Source organism: Eumetopias jubatus, unplaced genomic scaffold, assembly GCF_037043125.1.
Source record: "Eumetopias jubatus isolate StellerSeaLion01/CBP00866 unplaced genomic scaffold, mEumJub1_p1.0 scaffold_9, whole genome shotgun sequence".
NCBI lineage: Eukaryota > Metazoa > Chordata > Mammalia > Carnivora > Otariidae > Eumetopias > Eumetopias jubatus.
In genome coordinates this window covers 46702228-46729279 of record NW_028274815.1, presented here as the reverse complement: position 1 = coordinate 46729279, position 27052 = coordinate 46702228, and the positions used below count along the sequence as shown (strand labels likewise).

The window sequence follows — 27052 nt, the reverse complement described above, 5'->3', positions numbered from 1 at the left end:
AGTGAGTAGTACCTAGGGCTGGGCTTATACAACGACGTCGTCAAAGGCGAGAACACAAGAAATAAGCGGGAAAGGAAAGGGCGTCAGGATAGACTGTGGAGGCCTCCTGGGAGGGAGATTTGAGAGCAAGGGGAGTGAGATGTGAGAAGAATCCGTAAAGGCAGGACCAGGTTAGTCAGAGTTTTTAAGGTCACGTTAAGTGTTTTCATTTTTATTCTCGGAACAGGACTCCACTAAATTGCTTTAGATTAAGGAGGAGAATGAAGCGATCAGCTTTCATTTCCAAAGATGCACCTGTGCGCAAAGTAGAGCATAAATCCAATGGAGCAAGAGATCAGTCAGGGAGACTAAGCAGGACCAAAAGGGGCTCTATGAAGACAGAATGGATGGATTTAAGAGATACTCAAAAGGTAAAATCAACAGGACTTCAGGATGGATTTTTTATGGAGTGTAAGGATGAGGATGGGGTCAAGGATGACTCCTTTGATTCTGACTTACAGAAATGGATAGTTTCACTCACAAGACAAGGATCGCTGGAAGAAAAAACAGGCTTGGGAGAAAAGACCACGGTTTGGTTTGGAAATGGGTTACAGTATCAGATCTTTGATCAGATGCCAAGTAGCAAATTGTTATACATGTGGTGGAACTCAGAGAAGAGGTCAAGCAATTAAGGAATAACTTTATTAGTAGTAAAAAAAAATGGTATACTGTCTATGTCTCTCTCATTCAGAAAGAGAAAAAGAGAGTAAAGGAGGGAGAGGGAGAGAATGAATGAATACAGGGGTATAGAGAAAGTGCAAGGATGAAGCCATAAGGAAAACATAATATTTAATTTACAAAGGATATGAAAAAGGAATATGGTAAAATGGAAAAAGAATGGCCCCTATATAGAATTGCAAGGAGAACGTTTGAAGAAGAAAGGAAAGTGTTGAATGTTAAGCTATCAAAAAAGTGTTGAATGTTAAGCTATCAAAGGTAAAGCAAAGAATAAAAAAAGTCATCAAATTTAGAGCTAATGAAGTCGGTGGCAAACTTAGCAAGAGCTGTTTTGATGGCTTTCGGCGCTGATGACAGACTGTAGTGGGTTGAAGAACTAAATGATTGATGAGGAAAGGTAGACTTGAGTAGAATCTTTTAGAAAGATTTTCCATGAAGGGGAGGAACAAAAAAGGGCTATAACAGAGGAAGATTTTAGGTTAGGAGACAATTCTATGCAGTTTATTTTGAGGCGTAAGACTCCAGTGCCTTTAAAGGCCTATGACAATGATCTAGATTAGGAGTCAGCAAACTATAAAATATTGAGGCAGCATGTTGCCTGTTTTTGTAAATAATGTTTTTCTGGAATGCAGATGTGACCTTCCTTTACATATTTTCTATGGTTGCTTTCATGCTACGATGGCAGAGTTAAGTAGCTGTGACAGAATGCATATGGCCCACAAAGTCTAAAATATTTACTATCTGGTCCTTCACAGAAATATTTTGGTGACCCTGATCAGAGTAAAGAAACAATTTGGCTTTATAAGAAAGTAAAAAGTAAGGTAAGAATGATAAGGTACAACTAGTTAGAACATCAGAGCTTACTGGTGGAGGGATTCATTCAGACACAGGTGATGTTAGTACCATGCGGAAAAGAACACTGATGTAATTGGAAGGTCTCCTCCTATTCTTTTTAAAATATCAGTAAACCTGAAAATCCTTAGCAATTATGAACAAAATAAACAGAACTCAAATATAAAACAAAAAATCAGACTAAAGAAATTTTACATCTCTAAGGAATTTACATTCTTAAGGAAAAAGTGCATCTGGTATCTAATGATCTAAGGGTTTTATTCTGGATTTTAGAGGAGTATGAATCAAAGAAACTCACCTGCCTCATTTACAGTTTCTAGTACAGTGGTCCATAGAGACTGAAAGAACAAATATATGACTAGAGAAGATGCTTAAGAATAAGTAATTATTACATAAAATAAAAATCATTACATATGTTACATTTTCAATGATATTGGTATTTTTCTAGGAAACCGTAATTCAACATTCTGATTCAAGGACAGCAAAAGGCAAACAAATCTGAATAAAATCTATGTTTTCTCAGTATTATAATCCCCAAAGGGACAATACAAAGGGAGTTTTCAGTGGTTGTTTAACAAATTTCAAGGAAAAGATAATGTCTATATTATTTTAAACATCTCAGAGCTAGAAAAAGAGATATTACTAAATATAACTCAACTGATAAAGAAAGAAAAATATTGACCATTCTCCATTTTTAAGAGAAATTTTAAGATTGCAAGCAAAATAAAACTAAATCCAATGAGAGCTGATTTAAGAAAGTATATTATGAAAGAAATGCCGTAATTCCAGAAATGCAAATAACATTTTAAAATAGGAAATAAAATATGTAATTCACAAAGCCAAAAACTAAAAACTGGGAGGGAAAGATATGCCTCACAAAAAGAAAAAAACCAGAATTCCAAAAGTCATTTAGTGAAACTTAATGTCCATCCTGATAAATGAGTATTTTATAAATGAGACTATAGGTATAATGATAAATGTGATAAATAATTGTTACCTAAAACAAAGTATTGTATCTGCTATTGTATACACAAGCACTGAGTCTAGCACTAATATCTATTAATGAAGGTAAACAATACATTTTTGTGTAATAGATAAATTAATGAATAAATAGAATGATAAAATGGACAAAAATACAAAAGATAGTCCCATTAAAATTAGGAACAAAAATATTGCTTAAAATCACTGTAATTGTTTGATATTCTAGGTTTAGTCAATACAAATAGAAAACTAAGAAAAGTTAACTATTAGAAAGTTAACGCATTTTGTATTTTACAAAATTATTTTTGAACTAGAAATTTCAAAAAAATTAGTCTCCTAAAATTAATGGATTTGGTCAAAATGTTGATAATAATTTTATAGGCATCTATACACTTATGATCTTATATATGCATTAGAATTTTAAAAATAAGGCAAATCAACTCATCTTTATTGGGGACACAAAAAATAGGTAATGCAAATTGAACTCTATGCCATTTCTATGTCATCCATACATTTCCCTTTGACAACAGTAGAGATATCAATTATTTCCAAATTGATTTATAGATCCACATAATCCCAGTTGTGTGTGTGTGTGTGTGTGCATGTGTGTGTGTGTGTGCGTGTGTGTGTATGTGTTCAGGAAAGAAAAGGTTAGAGAGAGAGGGAGGAAGAGAGACATGCAAAATTTTATTTCAAATAAAAATAGCAAAAGATAACCAAGACAGTTTTTAAAAATATATGTGGAATTTAGCAGAAGACTCCTTTATAAAAATTAAAATATATCTTAAAACCATATTAGTGTAAAAATATGTTTCTGATACAAGAATAGAGAGTGAATCCATGGTAAAAATATAGAAATGACAAAAATGACATGGATATATGAAAATTTTACATTAATATTAGGTAAAACACACTGACGAAATTGTAATTCTTTAGTGAGGAAAAAAGTTAGGTCTATATTTCACATTATATACTAAAGGATATTTTAAGTAGTTTAAAGAATGAAATATAAAAATAAACCTATAGAGGAAATGATCAAAACACAGTGAATGTTTACTTACATACAGGATGTGAAATGCCTTTCTAAAAATAAAAGCAATGCAAGAGAACATAACGAAAACTACTGTTGACCTCGTGGACTGTTCATATATCGTATTTCAAAATAAGAAATCCAACAACACAGAATATTGCACACAAAAACTCCTAATGCACTAAGGTTAAAGATGTAAATATTAAACACTAAAAAATAATGTGTCAACTTATTTAGTAAAATACAATAAATAATGGTGTATATATGGGGAAATGTTAAATCATATAATGCATGTGTTAATACACACAGATACATATTTTTGAGGGGGTAATGTAGCAATATGGCTTGAGAAGTTTAAAATTTTCATTCTTTTGGCTATATATATTCTCTTTGAGACATCTATCTACATGAAGAGGTCACTGTAGACCTACTCTAACAGTGAAATAACTCAGCATAAATGTCCAACAAAAAAGAAAACTTAAGTAAAAGACGGCACATTTTAGGAATGTAGTTTCAACATACAGTATTTTAAGAAGTTATTCTGTTCATCACAAAATGTGAACTTTAAAGTAACAATATATAAATCCATACATACAGTTTTCAATGCCAAATTATTTTCATAAACACCCACAATACACTACCTGTGCATATACTAGAAGTAAAATAGAATTTTAAAAATATTATCACTGCATAGTGAAAATTTTTGATAATTATTTTGTTTTATTTTTATAAATAACCTCACGTTTTCAACATTTTCGAAAGAAGCATTCATTTATAACTAGAAAATATTGTAAAATAAATAAGATACATCAGGTTAATGCACAAAATTGTACCTCATATTTCAGAGTAATATTTATTTAATTGTTTAGTATCTATAAAATAGAGATATTCTGACAACACTGATAAAATAATATATTTGCATATGTAGTTAATAACTATGTTCCAATAAATTTTCAATAAGAAACGCAATGAGAAAGAGAATGGATACTATTGTCTTTATAGGTCAATGATCTTTGCCAATCTTCATGTTTTGGTGGAGATTGTATATACATTTTCAAGGAAGATGCTATGCCAAAATTAAAGGAGCATAAATTTGGAATATTGATTTAAAGTCATCTCTTATCATCCAGTCATTTGAGGAAATACAGAGAGCCAAAGAGATTATGATTTGCAAAAGGTTAAAATATTATATTTATAAATAACATTCTTTTATCTTTCAAGTCTCAAGATTAGAATCTAAGCAGTGAATCTCAAAAATTAAAAAAAAAAAAGATTCTGGTTAGAGTTCTGCAGACCATATCCCAAGAGTATGAAATGGATTGACTATCTGACAACTGGGGAAGGGAAAGAGTTTGAGCATAGTAAGGTCAGGGCTTATGACTCTGGTCACTCTTTGCTGCACACGTCAGAAATCACAGTGAGAATAGGTACCACTGAACTGGCAGTCCTACTTCAAAAGGAAAAACGAGATCCCCAGGTGGCATGGGCCTAGTGTCAGCACTTAATTGCCAAAGACAAGATAGGCCCAGTTACCGTAAGAGACGGTAAAGTCAAAGCAGTAATCAAAATAATTTGACTCAAGAGACCCATGGTGGTGTCTATTTGATCATGGGTATCCCTAGGAAAAAAGTACCTAAGTACTAATTCCTACTTGATCAGTGTAAGTAGGTCAGATCTAGGTCAAGTGAACAGAGCATAACTTGAATCACGAAAACAGTGTCATGGCCCCATAATCAATTCCCAGACTTGAGGCAGTTTACAGATCCAGAAACATTTAAATGAAAGTCAGATCCCCCTGAGGAAAGACGAAGCTACACTGTCAAAATGTATACTCTTAATCTCTCTTCTAGCCTTTCCCAAAGAGACAAACAGCTATTTACCAAGGTGACTAGGCACTGGGGAAAGTGGCCTAATTAGTTTTGGGGGCTTACTAGAAATTGACTTGGAAGGGACACTAATTCCTGCAGATCCAAAACATCACTGTGGTCCCAGAGTTAGATTATGGGCTCACGGTGCCTGATGGAGTTTTAGCTCAGGTCCATTTCACAGTGGGTCTAGTGGGTCTAGTGGGTCCAGTGGGTCCATGGCCCCATCCTGTAGTTACGTCCCTAGTTCCAGAATACATAATTGGAAGAGACATATTCAATGACTGGAAGAATCCTCATTTTGGAATAATTCTGCCTTTCCAAACACAAGAAAATAACTTACTGTCTTTTCCAGAAAAGATAAAATTTTGTCTTTTGTTTGTGGGGTATTTGTTTTGTTAAGGACCTGCTCTAGTGATGCCCTTTACTTCAAAGCACACATTGGTATCACTGGAGGTATTATTCCATGGGGAAACATAAAAAGAGATGTATTTCACATTAAAATACATTACAAATATGGGGACAAAAATAGGAATTATATAATAATCTATTTATGCAAAAATAAGAGCTCACATATTCAACAAAAATAAATACTTATATACATCAAATCATTAAATAGTATATATTTTTGCTAGAGAAATATCAGGTCTTCTTAAAAATACATATTAATTTCTTGTTATGCATAAACACTTTGGGGAAATTAAAACTGCCTCCACTTGTTAAGAAAATGAACTGAAGGGCAATACTTGGTCAGAATGGAAATTATTAAGTTGTTTCTATAACCCATTTCTTCCTTAGAGTTAATACTACTAAAAGAACTGTATATGCTACCTTCTTTGAAATATGAATAAAATGTTCAGCCAAGGGAGTATTTTACAAATCCTGAGGTATTATTTATATATTAGTGTGTCTGGTACCCAAACTAAATTACAGCTCAGACAAGGGACTGAAAGGTCAGGTTTATTATTCACTTTAGTAAAAATGGAACCACAACACTTGTTTCTACATCAGGGAGTATTATAACCATCATTATAACTAATAATAACAATGAAAATAATACAGCCACAATGTATTTTGCATTTTTCAGTAGACAGTAGGGCTTATGGCTAATAATCATTTATATTTACACTGAAGCTTTTTATGGAGGAGTTCAGAGTGGTTTTCGAATAGTAGCTCATCAATCATTTCAACAAGTTAGTTGGAAAGTTATTATCCCAGTTCAATAGATGGAAAAATTATATCACAGAAAGGTCAGATACATATTTACTTGTCCAATATTACAGAAGTCAAGTGAGTCAGTTTCAAATCTCTCAGACCTTTTATTCACCCCTTGATCTAACCACTGGACCAATGAAATTTTGGCCCATACTATGGTTTGACCAACAACCTAAAGTACTTTAAGGCTGACCTCTCTGCTATTACTTTTACAGACCTATAAACACAGAAGAAAATCACAATTTTTCATCTGTGGAGATCATACTAAAAAAGACTCAGACACAATTCATTTCTACTTCTTTTTTAAGTCTTACTAGAAATATTTAACAATGTTGGTGTCAATTTAAAATTTTAAATATCAAAACCTTAAGAGTGAAATGAATCATAATTAAATTTATGCTGAAACAAACAAGCAATATTTTCAGGGCTTCGTTTGAACATAAACACATTTAATAGGAGTTACTTAAAGGAAACAAGAAATCAACTTTTAATAATTCCTACCCTCGCAAATAATTAGATCACTAGGAAAAAATGAAAGAACCAATGTTTCAATAAATATGACCTGAGAGAGGAGGGAGGAATTAAAAACAAGCACAGAATTTAAACTCAGACTGTTTCTTGTTTTTTTAAAAAATCAGTGTAATTTCCATGCTTTATCCGATGATACCTAATCTTAAAAGAAGACAGAGAAACAAAATTGTTATCCTTTAAAATGAAAATATATCATGAATGTGAATGAAATAGAACTGACTTTCTAAAATAAAATAATTTCAAGTATTTTTCCTCTTTGTTTATATCATTTACTACTCCAAAATTACCATCTATATAGTTTTGCACTAATCTTGAAAATGACCCAAAAGTGAAATCAGTTTATAACCCTACACATTCCTATTTGGAAGTACATAGTTGCTCATGAGATCCTAAAAAAGAGTGAGTTTTCTTAAATAAATCCATCTATTATTCACTGTAGCTTGTCTGCTTTGAATATTTAAATATGCTGTAAAAATTTTTTTAGTTTTTAAACTCAATGGGATTTGAAGATTTCAACCACTGAAATAGTAAATAAAAATGACAATTATAAATTTATACAGGAAATTGTTTTAATATTATAGTTACTTTCTTTACCTTAAATTTTTCTTTTAAAACCAATGTGATAAAAATGTGTAATGTAACATTCTTCTACTAGAAGAATTTACATTTAAAAAAAAACAAAAGAAAAAGATGACACTTCTTGCTAGGTTTAATGATTATATCTTTACCCTTCTGAGGTCTGAGAATTCAGTAAATATATAAAAGACTAAAGTGAAGGAGGAAATAGAACTTTCCAAGAGATGGTGATATGGACATCCAAAAATTCAGAAAACAATCATGATAAATGAGAGAAGAAACAAAATTTTGTTGATGTCTTTACATTATTTTTAATGTTGCCGCAAATATTTACTTTTGAGGCAATTCATGCGAATTGGACAAGTGGTAAAGAACAGTGTATTGAAAAGTATAATATATATTACTTTAATATTTGTGTGCAACATACATCTTAGCATTTTAGGAATATTTATGTGGGATATATGGGTGTTTATTTGCACATGGTTGTTTAAATACAATTATATTTCAAAGTTACTTTTGTATATATTTAATAACACCATATAAAAATCTCATTGCCTTGTACAAATAATAATGCTAAATATCATAATCTTATTTAGTTATGCATGGGTTTACTACTTATCTGGTATCCAGGCATCAGTCTTTGTTGAATGTTTTCCTTTTTGTCAAACTTATTAAGAATTTTTGGACAAGATTTTTTTTTCTGATTTTTAAAAAATATCCTCACCATTACTTGAACCATTCATTAATGCATATCAGTTTTATTGTCCTTTCACTCCCAAACTTTAGGTTTACAAGTATTATAAGATTTGACTTAAAGTCAAACATCTGACTCTTAAAAAACTATTTTCCCACATCTGTGTTTGTTTAAACCTCAATTTCTCTTGACAATGAAAGCATTATTTTTTGAACTATTTAGCAGGAGTATGAGTCATAGCATTTGCATATATTGAGGAATTTTAAGCATATTAAAGCAGTTTATTAAAAAGCTAGTGATTTTGATACCACAGGAAAGTGTGCTTTTTCTCAACTTTCTTTAATTGACAGCTAAATTTTTAATGGCTTATGGAATGCCTAAGAAAAATACTCTCATAATTTCTCTTTCATTTTAACAATACTGAGATTTTATTAAATTGACCTGATAAATGATACTTCTTTTGGTACTATAAAAAGCAATTTTAATTTTTAATGTTTTAATTTTTAAAACATATTTAACATGACTTTCATGCTTTTCACTGATCCAAAGACATAATATTTCAAAACTCCCAGTCTGGTGATACACAGGTTGCCAGTGTTTCACTTTGATTCAGTGATTCATGAAACTCTAGAAACATGAAAATTCTGATGAGTCACCAAGTCCCCAATGCTAATATTACTGAGCAACTTCCAATGCATAAAGCTATCTATAAATGTAATTCCTGAGAACTAGGATGAGTAGATTTTATTCAATACAGAAAAGTCTCAAGAAGAAAAATTCTGAAATTATATGAAGATTACTGGGGTGTGTCAAAAGCTGTACATTCCTAAGAACATAACAGAGTCAGACTTTTCAATTTGGAATCTTACTAAAATTTTGCCCATGACATGCTAAAGCAAACTTATTCTAAAAACAGCAATTGAACCCCTTATCATCAGTTTAAAATCTTTCCTAAATTAACCATGTCAGGCTTTCTTGGAAAGCCTCTTCACTCTTCACCACTACCATTTGCAGATTCTAATGAAAACTCTATTCACAAATAGATTTTAATTGAATCAAATTCAGACAATAGATTAAAAAAAAGTCATATTTTAAATGCTTTCAAAATAACTAGCTACCTGACAGAATTTAAAAGATACATAAATTTGTGTGTGTGCTTGCATGTATGCAGTTGTGCGCATGCATGTGTATTATGTATTTTCCCCTCAAGCATAAAGAAATTATAGTGTTCCTCATCTGAGCATGCCAATTTTTATTAACTCAAGAAGTTCTTTCTTTTCTCACTGATAATGAATATAAATAACTCAGTTTTTCCTCCATATCCCATCTTGCCCTTTTAGTCCTGGGACTGTCCGCAGACAGTTTACAAAGTGTACTACCCTAAGGAATGCTTTGAGTTGGGATATATTGTGCTAGTTGCATATACTCATTTAGTGATGGGTCACAGAGAAATGAAATGACTAGCCCATAGTCACACCAGAAATGGCAAGGTGTAGTTTAAATTCTGGTTTTTGAAAAAGAAGAACATTAAGACTATCTAAACATGAAATACTAATAATTTTAGAGAGGTTTAAACATTTAAGAAGTATGTTCCCTGACTAACAAATTCTGATAATTATAACCCAAGATTCCTTCACAAATATTTCAAATGTCCAAAATAGACAGGAACTTTAATGGAAATATATTTCTCTCTGTGTGTATATGAACACATACGCATACATACAAACACACACATATACACACACATAAATCTACTTTATGTGACTGTGCAGAGTAGAGTTTCAGTTATAACATTTTGACATAAAAGCAGTAGTAAGCCACCAAAATGACATTTATTTTCTATAGTTTTGTATTGGAAAATATGAGTTAAACTCAAGGATACCGGGCCCCCTTCACTTAGAAATCCTCTTTGAACACATCACACTTTTTACTTCTTGGAAATTCATTTAGTATAGTTTAAAATGCCAATTTCTAAAGTGTAAAAAGTTAATAATCCCTCTTAAATCAATAGTTAGGATCTGACATAATATATTCAATAAGTATAAACTGTTAGAAACGGTCTATACTACCCACTGCACAGCAGTGAAAGAAATAATGTAAGCTCAATTATAGGCATTATATTTATATTTTACTTGATTTTGAAGAATTGTTAACTAAAATATCAAATATTTGGAAAATATATATCTAATGTCACTGATACTCCCATTCTCCTAATGGCAGCCCTCTTAGCATTATGGGATCATTAAACTTTATATTTCAATTAGTTAACTTCTAAAATAATTTGGATGGAGGATTTCTTTAGAGCCCACTTTCATTTATTCATTCATTTTAAGGTTTTACCAATTCTACTTTTTTTTAATTCACAAGACAAACTTGAAGTGTTCTCTCCTCTCCTATATTCACAATGACTAGTTTTATAAAGGTCCTTGCTATTTTCAATTGATACAACATATCCTAGAAAAAACAGGTATTCAAAATTTTGTTCTGTATAACTTTTAAGTAATGATTTGGTAGGCAGAATAAAGTAACTTCGTAATTCTTGTTAATATTTTTAGTGAGATAAACCTAGGCAAAATTTCACAAACTATTTTCAAAAGTACGTATTGCAATTTTCTCTCTCTCTCTCTTTTGCAATTTTCTCTTTTAATAACACTTTACTAAGCTTTAGGCAAAGCTGTTTCCTTTTGGCTTTAAGTTCTTTCTGAGCACATATTGAGGACAAATTAAATGATTCAGTTCAACCAAGCACACTGTTCCACTCAAGGTATGATGATTGAGATGTAAATATCTATTAGAATTGTGCCATATATCATATTAATTATTCATGACTATCTATTCTTCTTTTATAGATATGAGATTTTTACTGCCTAAGGTATTATAACATTCTCCTTCAAAGTATTAGCATAGAATTAGCACGTGGCCAAAGTTATTCACTTACTGAATGCTGTATTTGTGTGTTAGCTCACAGACACCATTCTAATTAGGGGTCTTAATATTTCTATTTTCTTCTTAAAAGAAATAGACAAAATGAATATTTTGACTATATTTAGATCATGATAACTAAATATATCAGTTGTATAAGTGGAATTTTCAATTTAATGCAGTTTTTTTTTCAAGGCACTCTTAGAAAATTAGCATTTAGTGCTAAGTTTTCTAGTTAAATATTTATGGCTTTATTGGGTAGAGTTTGGTGTTTTGAATTTAAAAAAAGCCTACCTCACAAAATTGTATTATAAATATATTAATGATTATTTTTTTAAGCTACTGATATGTGAGGTTTATAAAAACAACAGGCTAAAACTCAGCATACCTCTATAGTCTTAAAAAATCATAAACTTGGACAAATCACTCCTCTCTCGGCTTCATTTTGTACAGAAATTTTCTCAACAGGAGAAATTTTACTCCATGGTGACAAAGACATAGGGGAAGTTATGGTTGTCATTACAATTTCTAATAATTTGCTTTTTCTCATTTCTTATGTCCACCTATAACTATAATAGATAGAACATCCCCTCAAAAAGAGGGAGTGGTTGCTGCAATGTTCTTATGTATTTGTGTTTCAAAACAAGTTAACATTCATTCAAATGTAGCTTTATTGGACCCCTTCAGTTAATGGTCTTAAATGTATAGACTACCATTTTCCACATTTTAGGTCATGGAGAGTTTGATCTACTTCAGCAAGGCTGCCATTTCAACTCTCTTCATTACAATATTTAATTAAATTCTTCATTATTTAATGTCTTAACACCACATTCATCTCTAACAATGCCACTGCAATTTCATGACCATAAACTCCCCTCTATATAACGTATAGTATCAAAATGTGTTTTGACACATATTTTTATAGAATAAAACATGTTTTTATTTTGTTCCTATCATGGTAAAGCCTAGGGTCTTTGAAAGAATAATCTCTGGAACTGAAGATCCCTGGAAGTTTTAGAACCACTATACTCAAGTCCTAGTTCTTTAAGAATCTTTCTTCTTTCTTGGTGATTATTATAAATAAAAATCACCTTTCTACTATAAAAGTCAAGAGAAAATGAATGAATGGACCTGGATTTTCCTTTTCTTTTTATATTATTAGCCTTTAAGAGGATCTCAAAATATAAAGAGAACTTAGAATAAAACAAGATGAACTTGTTTTACTATATTCATGTATATTATATAAATATCAACCTGCAATAAAAGCATCAAGCCTTGTTAAGGCTTTCATATAAAATCTTTTATTCTCTTTAATTTTTAAGATCAATTGCTCGTACAGGTTTATTTTAAGGATTTATTATTTGGGATTACTTTTCTTATTTTTAATTGTACACAAAAAGGAGAAAATGAACTCTGTGAAGAATATCTCAGTATTCCAAATTCTACTAGGTTTGAGAATATTTCAAACTCAGTGCCTTGTCCAAAACCATTTTCATTAGCATCTGCCTTTAGGACTACAGAAAGACTGGGAATATATATTAACAAAGAGCAAATTATTTTTTCCAACAGTTGTAACTAGTAATAAAAGGAAAAATTCTCATTCAATACTCATGAAAACTTTCCTTTGAAAAACTAATCATCTAAAATCAGATATTAAGACAACATACTGCCAGAACTGTCTCTCTCCATTACTTTATTCAGCAACAAGGCCTTGGCAGTCAGTCTTTGTACTTTTTGATCAACTTTACCAAGCAAAGAACAATTTGCATCCAGTACTACTTATCAACAGGTTGGAAATATATGACTATTTCCTACTCCTAAGCATGTTACTATAAGTGATATTTAAAATGAAATAATCAGAAATTGGATCCAAATATATCCTCATGAAAATGAAAATAATGTAACATGGAATGCCTTAATTTGAAGCTAATGTTACAGAAAGGGAAAATACCCAGAACTCAAATCTCTCCCTTTATTTATAAATATTTGCATCACTTAGTTTTGGATAAGTTTAACAAGAATACACATTATTTCTTTTGGGGATGACAGCAAAATTGACAAACAGTCCCTGTTATGCCTGTCATTATGTTATTGCTAAATCATCCACAATATCATGACCTGATTTTAGTTACCAGGGACATGGTGAAACATGGAATTTAAGTATCTTTCTGATTACATACAAATAGCCAGCACTTAAGAAAACCTATGAAAAGTGATCTATGTTCAGTAATTAAAAAAAAGAAAAAAAATGGAAGGAAGGAACCAAGGGAGGAAGGAAGGAAAGAAGGAAGGAAGGAAAGAAGGCAGAAAGACATCTTTAAAAGCCTAACACAATTACACAGTAGGCCTCTGACATTCTCTATGCTGGTATAATAACTAAATGGCAAGTAACACGGAAACAGTTATCCTTGTGAGATCCCTGTTGCATGCTTTAATTATAACTAAAAATTTACAACAAAATCAACCCTTGGGTAAATTGCTCTTTGGTTTAAATCTTCATTACCTCCTGGAATTTTGGTAAAATCACTTTGTTTCTAAATTAAGCCGGTCCCTCCTTCTTTACTCCATTACAGAAGTCAAACAATAAGAACCAGACATTAATTTTAGAATGAAGAGTTTTGTGTATATGTGTAAGTCCAACCCCCGTATACAAACTGTTAAAAAACAGATGTTTTAACATAGTGCTTTATTCCAACTTAATCTCATCCTTGAATGAACTTCCTTCAAGTTTCAACCATTAAAAACAAACAAACAAAAAAAATCAGTCAATTTCCTGGTGGTTGTAATTTAATTAAGTAACCTTTCACACTGAGCAAAAACCCAAAAGCAAAAGGGTCATTAATCTTTCTAGTGATTAGAGACACCTCTAGAGCTTCAAACATTTACCTCTCCTTCCCCGCAGTAGAAATGCTTTTAGGAGGATCATGGTTCATACCTCGCATTCCCTGGAGCCAGAGATGGTATATGTGCAGGGCCCAGATCCATTAACGGATATATCCATGGTCTCAGAGTTTGTAGGCTTGTAGTCCACATAATACTCCTGTAAAGGGGAATTCATTTGTCTTTCAGACTCTCTGGTCTTTTTCCGCCGCCTCTTCATAAGAGAGTGTTGCTGAAGTTGTTTCATGCTGGCTGGGTAGCGTTTCCAAGACACATAGATTACCAAGAGGATCATGGCCACTGAGAGGAACAGAGCCACACTCCCTGCAATAATTTTGTGAAATGAAACATGCTCATACTCTTGCTCTGTGCCAGGAATCTGAAACCCTGGGGAAGGGCTTGGTGTTTCAAGGGTGGGCTGGGTGGGGTCAGATTTGGAAAATGTAGGTTTAGGGATAATCAGAGGCTTCTGGGGCGTTTGGGGTACCAGGTGTGATTTTTCTGTGTTGACCACCTGAACTTCAGAGCAGATATTATATGTTTCCACTGCATCACTAACCTTTTCACCCTGGATATGCTTAGGTCCTGCACATATCATGGTGCTTTCCTTATTTCCTTTGAAATTCTTAAGCCAATAAAATAGAGGACAAATGCTCCGACTGCATTCCCACATATTTCCAGACAAAGTGATGGATATTAATGATATCCATGCATTGACAGTTTCCTGTGAAATGTTGGTAAGCTTGTTGGAATCCAAATTCAATTTTTGCAAATTGGGTAGACATTTAAATGTGCCTGGCTCAATTCCTTGGATGTCATTCCCTGATAAATCCAAGTTGTGTAAGGAACTCCAAGTCCATGTCAAGCCTTGGCTAATGGAACGAATCCTGTTCCACTGTAAGTAAATTGAGCGGAGATTGAAGAGACGTGGAAAATGAGCAAAATTGATCTTGGAAAACTGATTGTGCTCCAAGTGGAGCTCCTTCAACTTCAAGAGGCCAGCAAAAGCATTTCGGGACAAGCTTCGAAGACGATTGTAACCCAAATCCAGAAAGTCAAGATTTCGACAGTCTTGAAAAACTCTTATCGGCACAGTCTTTAATGAGTTAGATCTCAGGTGCAAAATGATGAGTTTCCGAAGACCTTTAAATTGTTCTGATTGCAATGTCTGAAGTTTATTGTAGGAGAGATCCAGATTGCGGAGATTGGGAACTGGGTGAAATGTTTTATTGTGCAGATAGGTAATTTTGTTGGAGCTTAGAATTAATTCTTTCAGTCTACGGATCCCTTGAAATGCATCTTCATCCACTGAGCTAATGTAATTATGGTCAAGATAAAGCCATATAAGCTGGTTAAGGCCGGCAAACTGATTGGATTTGAGTTTCTGAATGCTGTTGAACCTTAATGATAAGCCTTGTGACCCTCCAGAAATGTTCTCAGGGATATCTGCGAAAGCATGAGACTCACAGTATACAATTTTGCCATCACATCTGCAGTTCTTTGGGCAAGCTCTCTGAGCCCCCGTGAGCATAACAAGCAGAAGTGTAGGAAGGAGCACTAGCACCACACGCATGCCTCTCAGCTGCGTAATTAAACGGAAACCTACAATATTAAAAAGAAGACAAATGCACATTGTAAAGCTATTAATATAAATCACCACCAGCTTACCCGCTATCAGGGGCATTTCATCTAGTGTAGTAATGGGACAGTTGATATAAGAACAATGTATTTAACATATGAAGTCTTATTTTCTTCAGTGTTGCATGTTTGCTATAATGAGGTTTCCTTCTTTCTTCCTTGATTTTCAAATCACCACAGTGCCGTGGAGCTAAAGAAAAGCCTTCCCGAGTTTCATGAGTTCATATGTTCATCAACACTGAAAAGCACGCAGCTTGTCTTATCACTTAATGCCAACACTGTAATAACAACAATATTTGGCTAGTCACTCTGTTGAACATCAGTATCAGAAGGAAGAGTACCAAGTCTTCTGGTAAGGGCAAAAATGACTTAGAAAACCCCATACTTGAACATCTTTCCTAGTTGAGCAAACAGGCTTTGATTTGACAAAAGAGCTTCAGTAAGCTGTCAAGGTAACCCAAGTTTGCCCTGCCTGAAATTGTATCCTTATTGCATAATGGAATAACAATGCATGAGCTCTGAAAAAATGGCATCGGGACTAGTATGGGCAGCCAATGAAGCGTAGTATGAAGACTAATAACAGTGCAAGGTACTCTCAATGTGTTAATAAGCATATGTTCTTGGCATTCAGGAAGATCTGCCTACTATGCCTCCAGGGATACACCAGCTCAGAACCCTAACTACTGATAACGCAGAACAGTCCAAAGTTAAAATTGTCAAATTCTTATTAAATATTTGCATAAAATTCAAAATAATCTTGTGTAGTATTAGTTTTGCTGTTATTTTTAACATAGTTGCTGTTGCAAATTTGGGGGATAAACAAGGAGTGAAGCAGTAGACTACTACCCCCACTCTCCTCCATCCGGACCTGCACAAATTTCTCACTGACTTTTTTTTCTTTCTCCCCTACCTCTATTAACTTCAGAAAACCTGCAAAGTTGCAATGTATTGGCACTTGTGCTGCATTTCCAAGTCACAGCATGGTAAGGGACTTCTTTCCTCTGTCAACAGTGGATTTATTATTATTTCTTAGCAGTAGGGGGGGAAAAATAACCTGTGTGCTGTAGTTTATTTCTCTTAAATATTCATATTTTAACCAAGGGGCAATCAGCCAAACCTTTAATCAAAAAACTCTCCTTCTTTTACTTGACCAGTATTTTTTGTTTTGTTTTGTTTTGAATTTGAAACCCGATCTTGCTCTCTATCCTCTTGCCAGCTACAATCTCACTGAAATACATTCTAGCTCTTCCAGACAGGAGAAAAGGGGGGAAAAAGCCAGTCACACTTGAAAAAATAAGACTGGCAAATGACTGCTGGAAATTTGGAAGCTGTGTTCAGGATACAGCTTCACAGATAAAACAAACCCTTGTGCGACCTCCGATAAAGTAACGACCCCACCCCTACACACATGCAGTAAAGTGTTAACAATCTTCCTGACAGCGACCAGAAACACAAGCATGGTTAATATTATCAAGAAATAGAAGCAAACACAATATTTATCTCATGCTCAATTCCCAAGCTGTAGAAACACATACAGAAGAGACAGTCTTAAAGATATTTCTCTTGAGTCTGTTTAAGTCCGTGTTATGCATTTACGGATTAAAAAAAAAAAAACTACTAAAAGGAAAATGATCTAAAAATATAATAGCAACTATACTGAATCAACTGGCAAACTCAGAGGCTGCTGCTTTTTGCCTGTTTCCCCGTCTTTTATCAGCTAATGCCACGACTGAGAATAGGAAGCCAAGAGGATCAGCTTTGCTAAGAAGGAAACAACAAAAGTTCACTTACCCATCCTTTGTCATCCAAAAACGGATCCCCCCTCTCTCAGCTTTCTTCTTATTTGGTCTCTCGTGCTGAAACCACCACCACCTTCATGACACAGTGCGGCTGTCATTCACACCATTCCGATCCCGCATGTGAGCTAGTAGCCCCATACAAACTTCCCCGGAGAGGACAGGCAAAAAATATATATACATATATGAAAAAAAATCAGCATGGGGTGGGATGGGGGGGCAGGGAGAAGGAAGCCGTTGGGGGGGGAGGGGGAGGACCTCTAAGCTCTGAGGACCATTGTGTAATTCACCAGAGACCCATCAGCAGTAATTGGCAATCTGTGCAAAAAAGCTACAGCCCATTTCAAAGGTAACCAACTTCTCTGTAAAAAGAGAGGTTAAAAAAAAAAAAGAAAAGAAAAGAAAAGAAAATCTTCAGAATACCTGGCATTCCTTATTGTGCTGGCTTTTGCCATTCCCAGATAAAGCAATTCATCCTCTGGATTTTCAGTTCTTGAAGCAAGTAGGCCTCCTGTGCTGCATGAGACCCCAGTTTAAAAGCTATGCAGGCTAGGTTTATCCATTTAGCTGGTCAGGTTTAAAGTGTTTTGTAGCTGTGCTGAGAGGCAGCCCTTGTCTAATTCAGAAGGCTTTCCAGAGACTGATGATGCTCAGAGCTTGTTGGTGCTAATGCTTGAGTTTGTGATACACTGAGTGCCCTCCGCTGGAGAAAACAGATTGCACATTAAAGACGGGAACAAGTGAGCCTGTCAGTGGTGTGCAGCCTTCCCTCTCTCAGAAAGGGAAATTAAAGGCACAGAATCACTTTTTTTTTCTCTCCAATAATATATATATTATGAAAGCCTCATGACAAGGAGTTCCATTCACTGATATCAAATATTAAGTAAAATACTGCCTCTCTATTATCCAATTAGCAGTTTTTAAAAGTTGCCTTGGCTTTTTTTTTTTTCTGCACATATCACAGATTTATTATCTTTTTTTTAACAGAAACAATTTGAGTTTCATTTTTGTTGCTGTCTATTTATTTATATATATATTGTAAGCAAACCACAGAGAGAAACGATTGTACTCAAGGGAAAAATGTAATTAGGTCACTTTTGAAGGTAGTCATTTTTAAAATTTTAGGTCTAATTTTTAAATTCCCAGCTTTTGATAATTAAATACATTCTGTAATTTTGCACATCTTATTGAACAGTCTAGATCATTACTTTCTAAAAGTGTACTTTCTTAGTCTTAAAGTAGTTGTTTTTAATTTTAATACTATATTAACCAATGTGCAGGTATCTAAGAGAGACTAAATGTTACTTCGATAAAAGTATTATTCCAGAGTATAACTGACTTCCTTAGGGCAGTCACTATATTTTAAAATAGTCTACATTAATAATGCACACTTTTCTTATGCAAGTTACTTATAATGTGCAATTCCGAAAAACAAAAGCATGTGAGTTCTATATCGCTATTGTATTTATCTAAAATTTGCAAAATATCCTCAGAGTTAGGAAGGATGAAATGATGAGACACCTGAAATATGTATTTTAAAAAGCCTATACCTTCCTTCAACTTGCATTGGACTTAAAAAAAAATAATGATGCATCACCTTCCATTTCGTTTCTCTTCGTTACTTATTTCATAATCCTCTGGCAGAGAATTTTTGGAACAATCCAAAAGAATGAACCAATGTAATACAGAGACAGTATGCTAGATAAGATTACTAACCTAACTTAGCAGGTGTGAGAAGTTTAAATAAATTTTACATAAGAGTCTAGAATTGCTATGGATCAGTGAAAATGAATATTTTTAGAAATATTTCTTGGTTTTAGAATAACTGCCAATATACTAATAAGGAGGGCTTATCATAGAAATAACACAAATAATTTGACTCAGATTTATGAGTAGGCAGAAACAGGCAATTATCTAATTACTAAGATTTTTTTAAGGAACAGAAAGAGATAATATAGCCCCCAAATATATCCCTTTCCCATTAACTGATACCTGAATTCTATTTTAGAAATGTATACTTTTGGCTTAAGGCTTAAAACCTATTGAAATGCAAATGAACACCCAAAGAGGCAATATTATTTGGTTAATGAAAGAGGTGTACCTTTCTAAGGAAACAAAAATAAATGATACACATATAATTTGTTCATAGTAGTGTAGTTTACACAGAAACAAAAATCCCACCCAAATATTCAATGATGGAGGATCGGTTCAGGAAATATAAATATATTCATGATTAGAATACATGCTGCCATTAAAATAAAATCGCTTGTATTTGCTGACAGGGAATGATGACCACAATGTGTAAAGAGAGTAGAGGCAGAGAACAGAGGTCCTAGAGGATGATTAAGGCAGTCTATTTCTGTGCATAGTCTTACTTGCGTGGGGGCAAAATAAAATGTACAAAGCAAATTTTCCTGGGAGATGAATTTTGGATGGATTTCATTTCATCTTTTATGATTTTTTGTCTATTTATATTTTCTAACTTTTTAAAATAAGATGAATATGTGGTACATGTGACATATGTATGTGTGTATATATATATGTATTTTTGTGCATGTATGTATAAATTTTCCTTTGTTGGAATATAAGCCATGAGAACAGCTTTTGATAGTGGATTGGAAAAAATCTCATGATGTTACCCACATTTATGGTGTAATAACCAATGAAAATGCAAGTTTTCTTTTAAGTACTAAGATCTAATAGATGCTGTATTCCAAAGCAGATACTAAATCATATGCAAATTTTACAAAGGATGTTGTCAAAAATCAATTCTTTACTGTGTCCCTTGAACACATTGTGAGGGCATAAAAGGGCCAAGAGAGTTAAGAGTTACAAAAGATGTTGTGTGGAGGACTTTACTGGAAAGAGTTGTCCTGGCATTACCTACAAGTGTACATAGACACACACACCCCTCACCCAAGGGAATGGCAGGGTATGTCCATACCTCAGCTTCATTATAGTATGTTAAAAATTTTATTTTTTAATTTTTTTTTATTTTTTTAAGATTTTATTTATTTATTTGACAGAGAGAGACACAGCGAGAGCAGGAACACAAGCAGGGGGAGTGGGAGAGGGAGAAGCAGGTTTCCCATTGAGCAGGGAGCCCGATGTGGGACTCGATCCCAGGACCCTGGGATCATGACCTGAGCCAAAGGCAGACGCTTAATGACTGAGCCACCCAGGCACCGAGTGTGTTAAAAATTTTAAGACAAAAGGTCCAAAATGGAGCCACTTATGCTAAGCCTCATTTCTCCAAACCACAAGTTAACTTAATTACAGTTTTGGACACTCTCAGAATGGAATCTTAAACCAGTCAATAAGGGATCACCTGGTCAGCACTAATAAGGTAATCTGCCTGATAGATCCCCATCATCCCCTGAAGGAAAGTGATCTTGTCACAATCAATCTGCCTTTTTCTAATATAATTTCTTAGTCTGCTCCCTTTGGTCTATAAGAGTCTTTCATTTTTACAGTTTCTCAGAGCCCCTTTCTATCTGCTAGATGGAATGCTGCCCAATTCATGAATCATTGAATAAAGGCAATAAGATCTTTAGAATTAACTGAGTTGAATTTTGTTTTGTTTTGTTTTTTAACAGTTTTGGTGTCAGTGACAGGATCCAAACGAAATGTGTGTGTGTTGGGGGATAACAAGAAACACAGGCACTGTTACTCATGAATCCTTTGAATTCTTGGTTCTTCTTGCCATTTCCTAGGGCCAAGAGATAAGTTCCTCTCAGTTCTGAGTTCTGCTTTCTTTGCATTGAGCTCCTGATCCAACTGGCTTTCTAGTCCAGGGCAGGTCAGCTTAAGGTAACAGATAGTTCCACCAGAACCTAAGCCCCTAGCTCTTGGTTCAGTACCCAGATGCCATATTGAAAACAGCGGGTGGTTCAGTCTGCAGTTTTTCATTTGATTGGAATCCCAGTCTGCAGTCCCCATTTGTTGGGTCCTTTCCCCAGTCCTCAGTTCTACATTGGAAATTGCTGGTGGGGCACACAATGCCATCTCTTGTCCAGGTTACTGTTGGTTTCTGTTAATGGGAACATGAAGTAAAGCCTATTGTTAATGGGAATCTTGAAAGCCGAAACAACAAAATTGGTGGACATGTGTCAAGCACTTAAAAGCTGTTAGGGCACTTGCCACCTAACTCTAAGACTCTCATGTTAGGATTAGGTGGCCATGGGATGGAGTTAGATTGGCACTGGGTTATGGTACTGGGTTATGGCACTGGCCATGGGATGGAGTTAGATCACCAACTTTAAGAAAATTTCCATGTAAAATGTCACACAATCCCCAAGCCAGTGACACATCCCTGTTAGGTATTACTAACTTTGCTCTGAGAGACCCAAGGCTTACCTACAAGAAATGGGATCCTTACATTCCAAAGATTTGAGAGTGCCACCTTCTGGTACACCTGCTTATTTTATGTCTAAGAAATGTGGGTCTCAGAACCCATAGATATCTACAAAAATGGAAAAATCTTACTAATGACAACCTAGAATTACAATGGTCATTATGGGGAATGTTCCAATTAGACAAGATTGTTCATTTAAGAAGTACACTTGAAAATAAGAATTCCCAAAACAAAAAAGTAGAATGGGATATCAATTTTAATTGGCATGCAGAAGCCTCCAGAAGTTTTCAAAATTCCAAAATAGCTTCAGTGAAATATTTGCTACAAAAGCCTAATGATAAATTAAAGATATAAAAAAACAGGACTAACAGACTGAGGTAACTCCTACAGCTCCCCTCTGTCCTCCTTTACCCAAGTACTCAGTCTACTAATCCTCTGTCTGAAGACAACAGGGCCATAAACAAAAGTCCACCAAGTTAGTGGCCTTACAGACACCCCCAAAAATATTCTTGAAGGAGGGCCCCCATATGGGCCCCTGTCAGGGTTAATAGAAACAAGAGGGATTTTCTGGTAAACTGCTACATTATTTCCTTAAACAGCCAAAAAGAAATGTCTCTTTCTTTTGCTTATCTTTGGGAATGGCTCTGGATCTTGGGAGGTAGTATCTTCTCCATCTTCTTTGAGAATGCCTCTTGGGTTTATGTGTCCTTCAATACTGCCAGGAATATTTATTGTTTGTCCTGGGCAGAAACAGATGTGCTTTTTTGTTTGTTTGTTTGTTTGTTTGTTCACTTTTCTGGCAAGATATTTCAAAGGATTTTTTAAGTATCCCAGTGGTCAGAAGTCAGCCAAATTGAAAACTGATATTCAGAGCCTGACAGAAATTTTTTTAGACCTCCTCCCCTAAGCTAAATGTACACAAAGGGAAAGAAAAAGATTTGAAAGAGAAAGCTCTAAATCTAGAACACAGGAATCTTTCAATTCCATTTTAGTTGAAGAACTTCTCCCTGGTATAAAGAAGCAAACTGAGGATAATTTAGTTGGATGGGCAGTTCAACCTCTAGATGTCATTCAAGCCAATTCTTTGATGAATTAAAACCAACTCTTCTTATCTTACAAATGTTTACAAAACCAGAAACACAGCTCTAGAAATAATTCAAAGTCCACCTATCATTTTAACCAATCCCAAAACCTCACCTATTCATCTCAAACTGAAAGCTTATATTAAAAAATTCTGGCCTTAAAAAACAGAAGTGCTTCTTGAAGGAACTGGCATTCTTTCTCTGTGCCTTTGAGATGTAAATATTCTACCCAGTCTTCTCTGGAAATTCTCATCTAAAACATCTCTGTGAAATGCAAACTTGAGGGGACAACTCATTAAGAAAGAGGCTATTTGGATATTTGAAATTAGGTAAATGAAAAACCATGTCTTCTCCAAAAATATTAATAAAAAGCGTTAGCCATCTGAGCAGATAACCTTAACCTATTCCATCTGCCAGAAACATGATTTATATGCAACTGGTTTTCTATAAACTAGTGAATTAAAACAGGGTTGGGAGTGGCTTTCACTTTCAGAGTTTGTCTGGATAAAATATATACATGTGTTTTCTACACAAGAAAGAAGGACTATATGAAAGAGAAAGTGTCAGCTTGAAGCCATTTTAAATCCTGGTGGTACCCCCAACAGGAAGTTTTTATAAGACCAGTGCGCAAACAAAGAGACAAATAAACAAAAAACAAACAGAAATCCATCAAGTTTGAGCAAGTACTAGATAAATGAAGAAAAAAAATGTGTCATTCTTGTCAGGGGAAATCTGGTCCCTTATTCCTAAGGGGGCTATTAAAGATCTATCAATGTGTCCATGAAAAAGAGAAATATCTTTTAACATCTGCTAGGCCTAGAGATCAAATAAACCTTTTTAAAATTGTTAGGTCAACCAAGAAGTTTCTTGGAAAGGTCTGAAATAGTACTAAGGGTGGGAGGAGGTAAGAGAGAATGAGAGAAATTGACCATACTTTTTTTATTCCTAGGTAGTAGACAGCCCATCTGTAACTGGTCCTACACTGGAACAGGATGACAATGTTTAAATGTGAGCTTATATGAAATATGACATATTGATTAATATGGTGGATTTAATATTTCCATTTACTTATTTGAGACTTTATGAACTAAGGATATAACAGGAATTTTTGAATTTTAATTTTTGTAATAACAGCATTTGTTTACACTCAAAGAGCATTCAGTGACCTCACCTTGATAATTTGAAACTGACCATGGAAGGAGTATTCACACCAAGGAAATCATCAAAAAGCTAAAGTTTAAAATATGACTTATTATTTTGTTGAGTATCGACACTTAAGAAAGTGATGTTGAAAATATTAGTAATACATATTAAACTTAAAAGTGTAATGTTTGTAGCCATTTAATTATAAATATGTTTTATGTAATTATAAATAGCTATTAAATAATAGAAATTATAACATAGATATAATTTCAAATATGTAATATTTGAAAACCATGACCTGATTGGGCAAATAAATTACCATGTCACTGACAAACAAGCAAAATTCCAACATATGTCTACATTGTTTCACTTCTGTGTTACTCATTAATGTAAGCAAAAATATCAGATAGTGTTCATGTTGGAATAATGCTTGGAGAGTCAATTGTTAAACATTTATCAGCAAACCACTGTGCCTACAGTTCTACATCTGTATTGCTCCAACAGTGAACTAGTTTGAACACATAAATGCTAGTGATGACCTGGTTTTAATAAATAAATCAAAAGTTCAATCAATTATTATCATCATAATCAATGTCACTTTCAATATCATCAATATCTTCTTTCTTTCCTAAAATATTATTTGTTCTCTCCAATAAAAAAGTAAAGGAAATTTAAAATTGTCAATTAAGAAATTAAGAAATTTAAAATTGTCAATTAAGAAATTTAAAATTATAAGGAAAGAAATCTCAACTCAAACTCAATAAAAATAAAATGGAAAATTATTTTAGTTTGTGTAAATCAAAATTTCGTAGTCAGAGCTGGATGCAAAAATTCAAAGTATCACTGGTAACCAGTTTCCTTTGGTTCATTTCTCAGGCCTAATACAATGAATTATTTCCATTGTAATTCTGGTTTCAAAACAGCTCTCTTAGTCCTGGCTCCATGTATAGTAAGATTCAAGAACTAATAAATGTTTCATTGCATGAAGTCACTCTAGTGGAGTCTTTTTTTTTCCTACTACTTCTGAATAATTTTCTGTGATGAAGATTGGGCATCCCTGGGTAGTTTACATAAAGGTCATGTATTCTACCACTGGTGCTGGTGGGAATAGCTTCTTAAAAAAAAAAAAATGTACTAGGGATGCGTGGCTGGCTCAGTAGGTAGAGCATGCGACTATCTCAGGGTTGCAAGTTCAAGCCCCACATTGGGCCTACAGCTTACTTAAAAACAAAACAAAACAAAACAAACAACAACAACAACAAAAACACATGTTGACATGCTGGAAGGGGGAGGAAAATGATGTGTGCATCTCTTGCAAGTCATCACTAAAAAGGGGCTGCCCTGCCGGGGCACACCTTGAATCTAGGCGGGGACCATGTAAATATTCTTCACCAAGGACTATAAGCAGAATTGATGTGGAGCACTTCCAGGTCAAGATGGTCAAAGAAAAAGGGTCCCTTTCTTCTTCATCTAACTAGAACCCAGGGTTCTAAAACCCTGTTAAAGCTACTGGACTACAGGGGATTATTTATGTCGCAGTATAAATGGGATAAGGGGGTAATGATGGATATTGGGAGACAAAAATATACACCATGCAAATAAATACACAAACCATATAAACAAAAAAATAAAAAACAAAAATAAACCAAATAACAAAACATAACAACATCCCAGTAATCTTTTGCTCTTGCTCTACCCTGCCGTTAGGATGTGGTGGTAACTATGCTTTCTTTATTCTCAATATGTAAAGCTCTTCATATACTGATTTACCAAATATTCCTAAACATCCTCCTAACTTCACTCTCAAATGGTAAAAAAGTAAAATTAATATATTGTGTCTGCTTTCTTCTACACATACATGCACGCACATGCACACACACACTCAAAACCACACCATACACGTACATGCTTAAAAATAATTTATTTATCAAGATACATTTTAATTAGGTACATAATTGAATTTTAACATGAAGAGGAAACTTGAATCCCTTTTTCAAAATGAATGACTTTTTCTCCCTTTTCAATTTACTTACCATGATTTAACAGTACTTCATTTCTGATAGTAGTGATAATTAGTCACTTCTTAAAAATTTAAAGAAAAATAACATTTTATTATATCTGCTCAGCTGAATTTAGGAATCTCAATGTCCATACTCAAAACCTTTAATCCCAATGTGTATTTTAAGGTAACATTCATGTTATTAAGAGTCACAGCAAAAGTTGTATTGAAATATAGACATAAAAATGAACTCTGTGTCTCATTTTATTACCCAATGAATTTATAAAATTAAAAAAAATTGGTGATGTATTATAGGATATTAATGAGTAGATAATGATAATGTAAAACAAAAAAATAGGGGTTGGGGCAGATGGAAATTGATCATTAAACCAATAAAATGAAAAAATATGATTCATAGATTATTATAAATTTTAATAAATGAAAAAAGAAGTTATGAAACAACAGTGGGAGATAATTTATTTTGGAGAATAGGGAAAGGAATCTTTAAAAATAGTATTTCAATGGGTTTTCAAGTAAAATGCTCTTATATATTTGTGGAATGGATAAATTACCAAGGTTTAGAAGGCTAAAGGAATGAGTAGGAGCGAACTAGGCAAACATGAAGGAGAAAGGGAGAAGAATACATCAGAGAAAAAACAAAATAATAGTATGGAAAGAGGTGAATGCTTGGCTTGTTTGGATAAATAATAGTAAAAAACAAATAATACAAACAGATTCTCAGATGATTCAACATTAGACTTACCAGACACATACTTA

At 33.7% G+C, this 27052-nt stretch overlaps 1 protein-coding gene across 1 annotated transcript in view; it reads right to left on the bottom strand.

Annotated features, from left to right (window-relative positions):
- The window catches only part of LRRTM4 (leucine rich repeat transmembrane neuronal 4), a 732047-nt gene extending 716100 nt beyond the window's left edge, over window positions 1-15947 (bottom strand). Inside the window, exon 1 of the mRNA XM_028116319.2 lies at window positions 14319-15947. Within this exon, the coding sequence (XP_027972120.2) occupies window positions 14319-15947 (1629 nt within the window). The remainder of the gene's footprint in view (window positions 1-14318) is intronic.
- Window positions 15948-27052: the final 11105 nt, after the last annotated feature.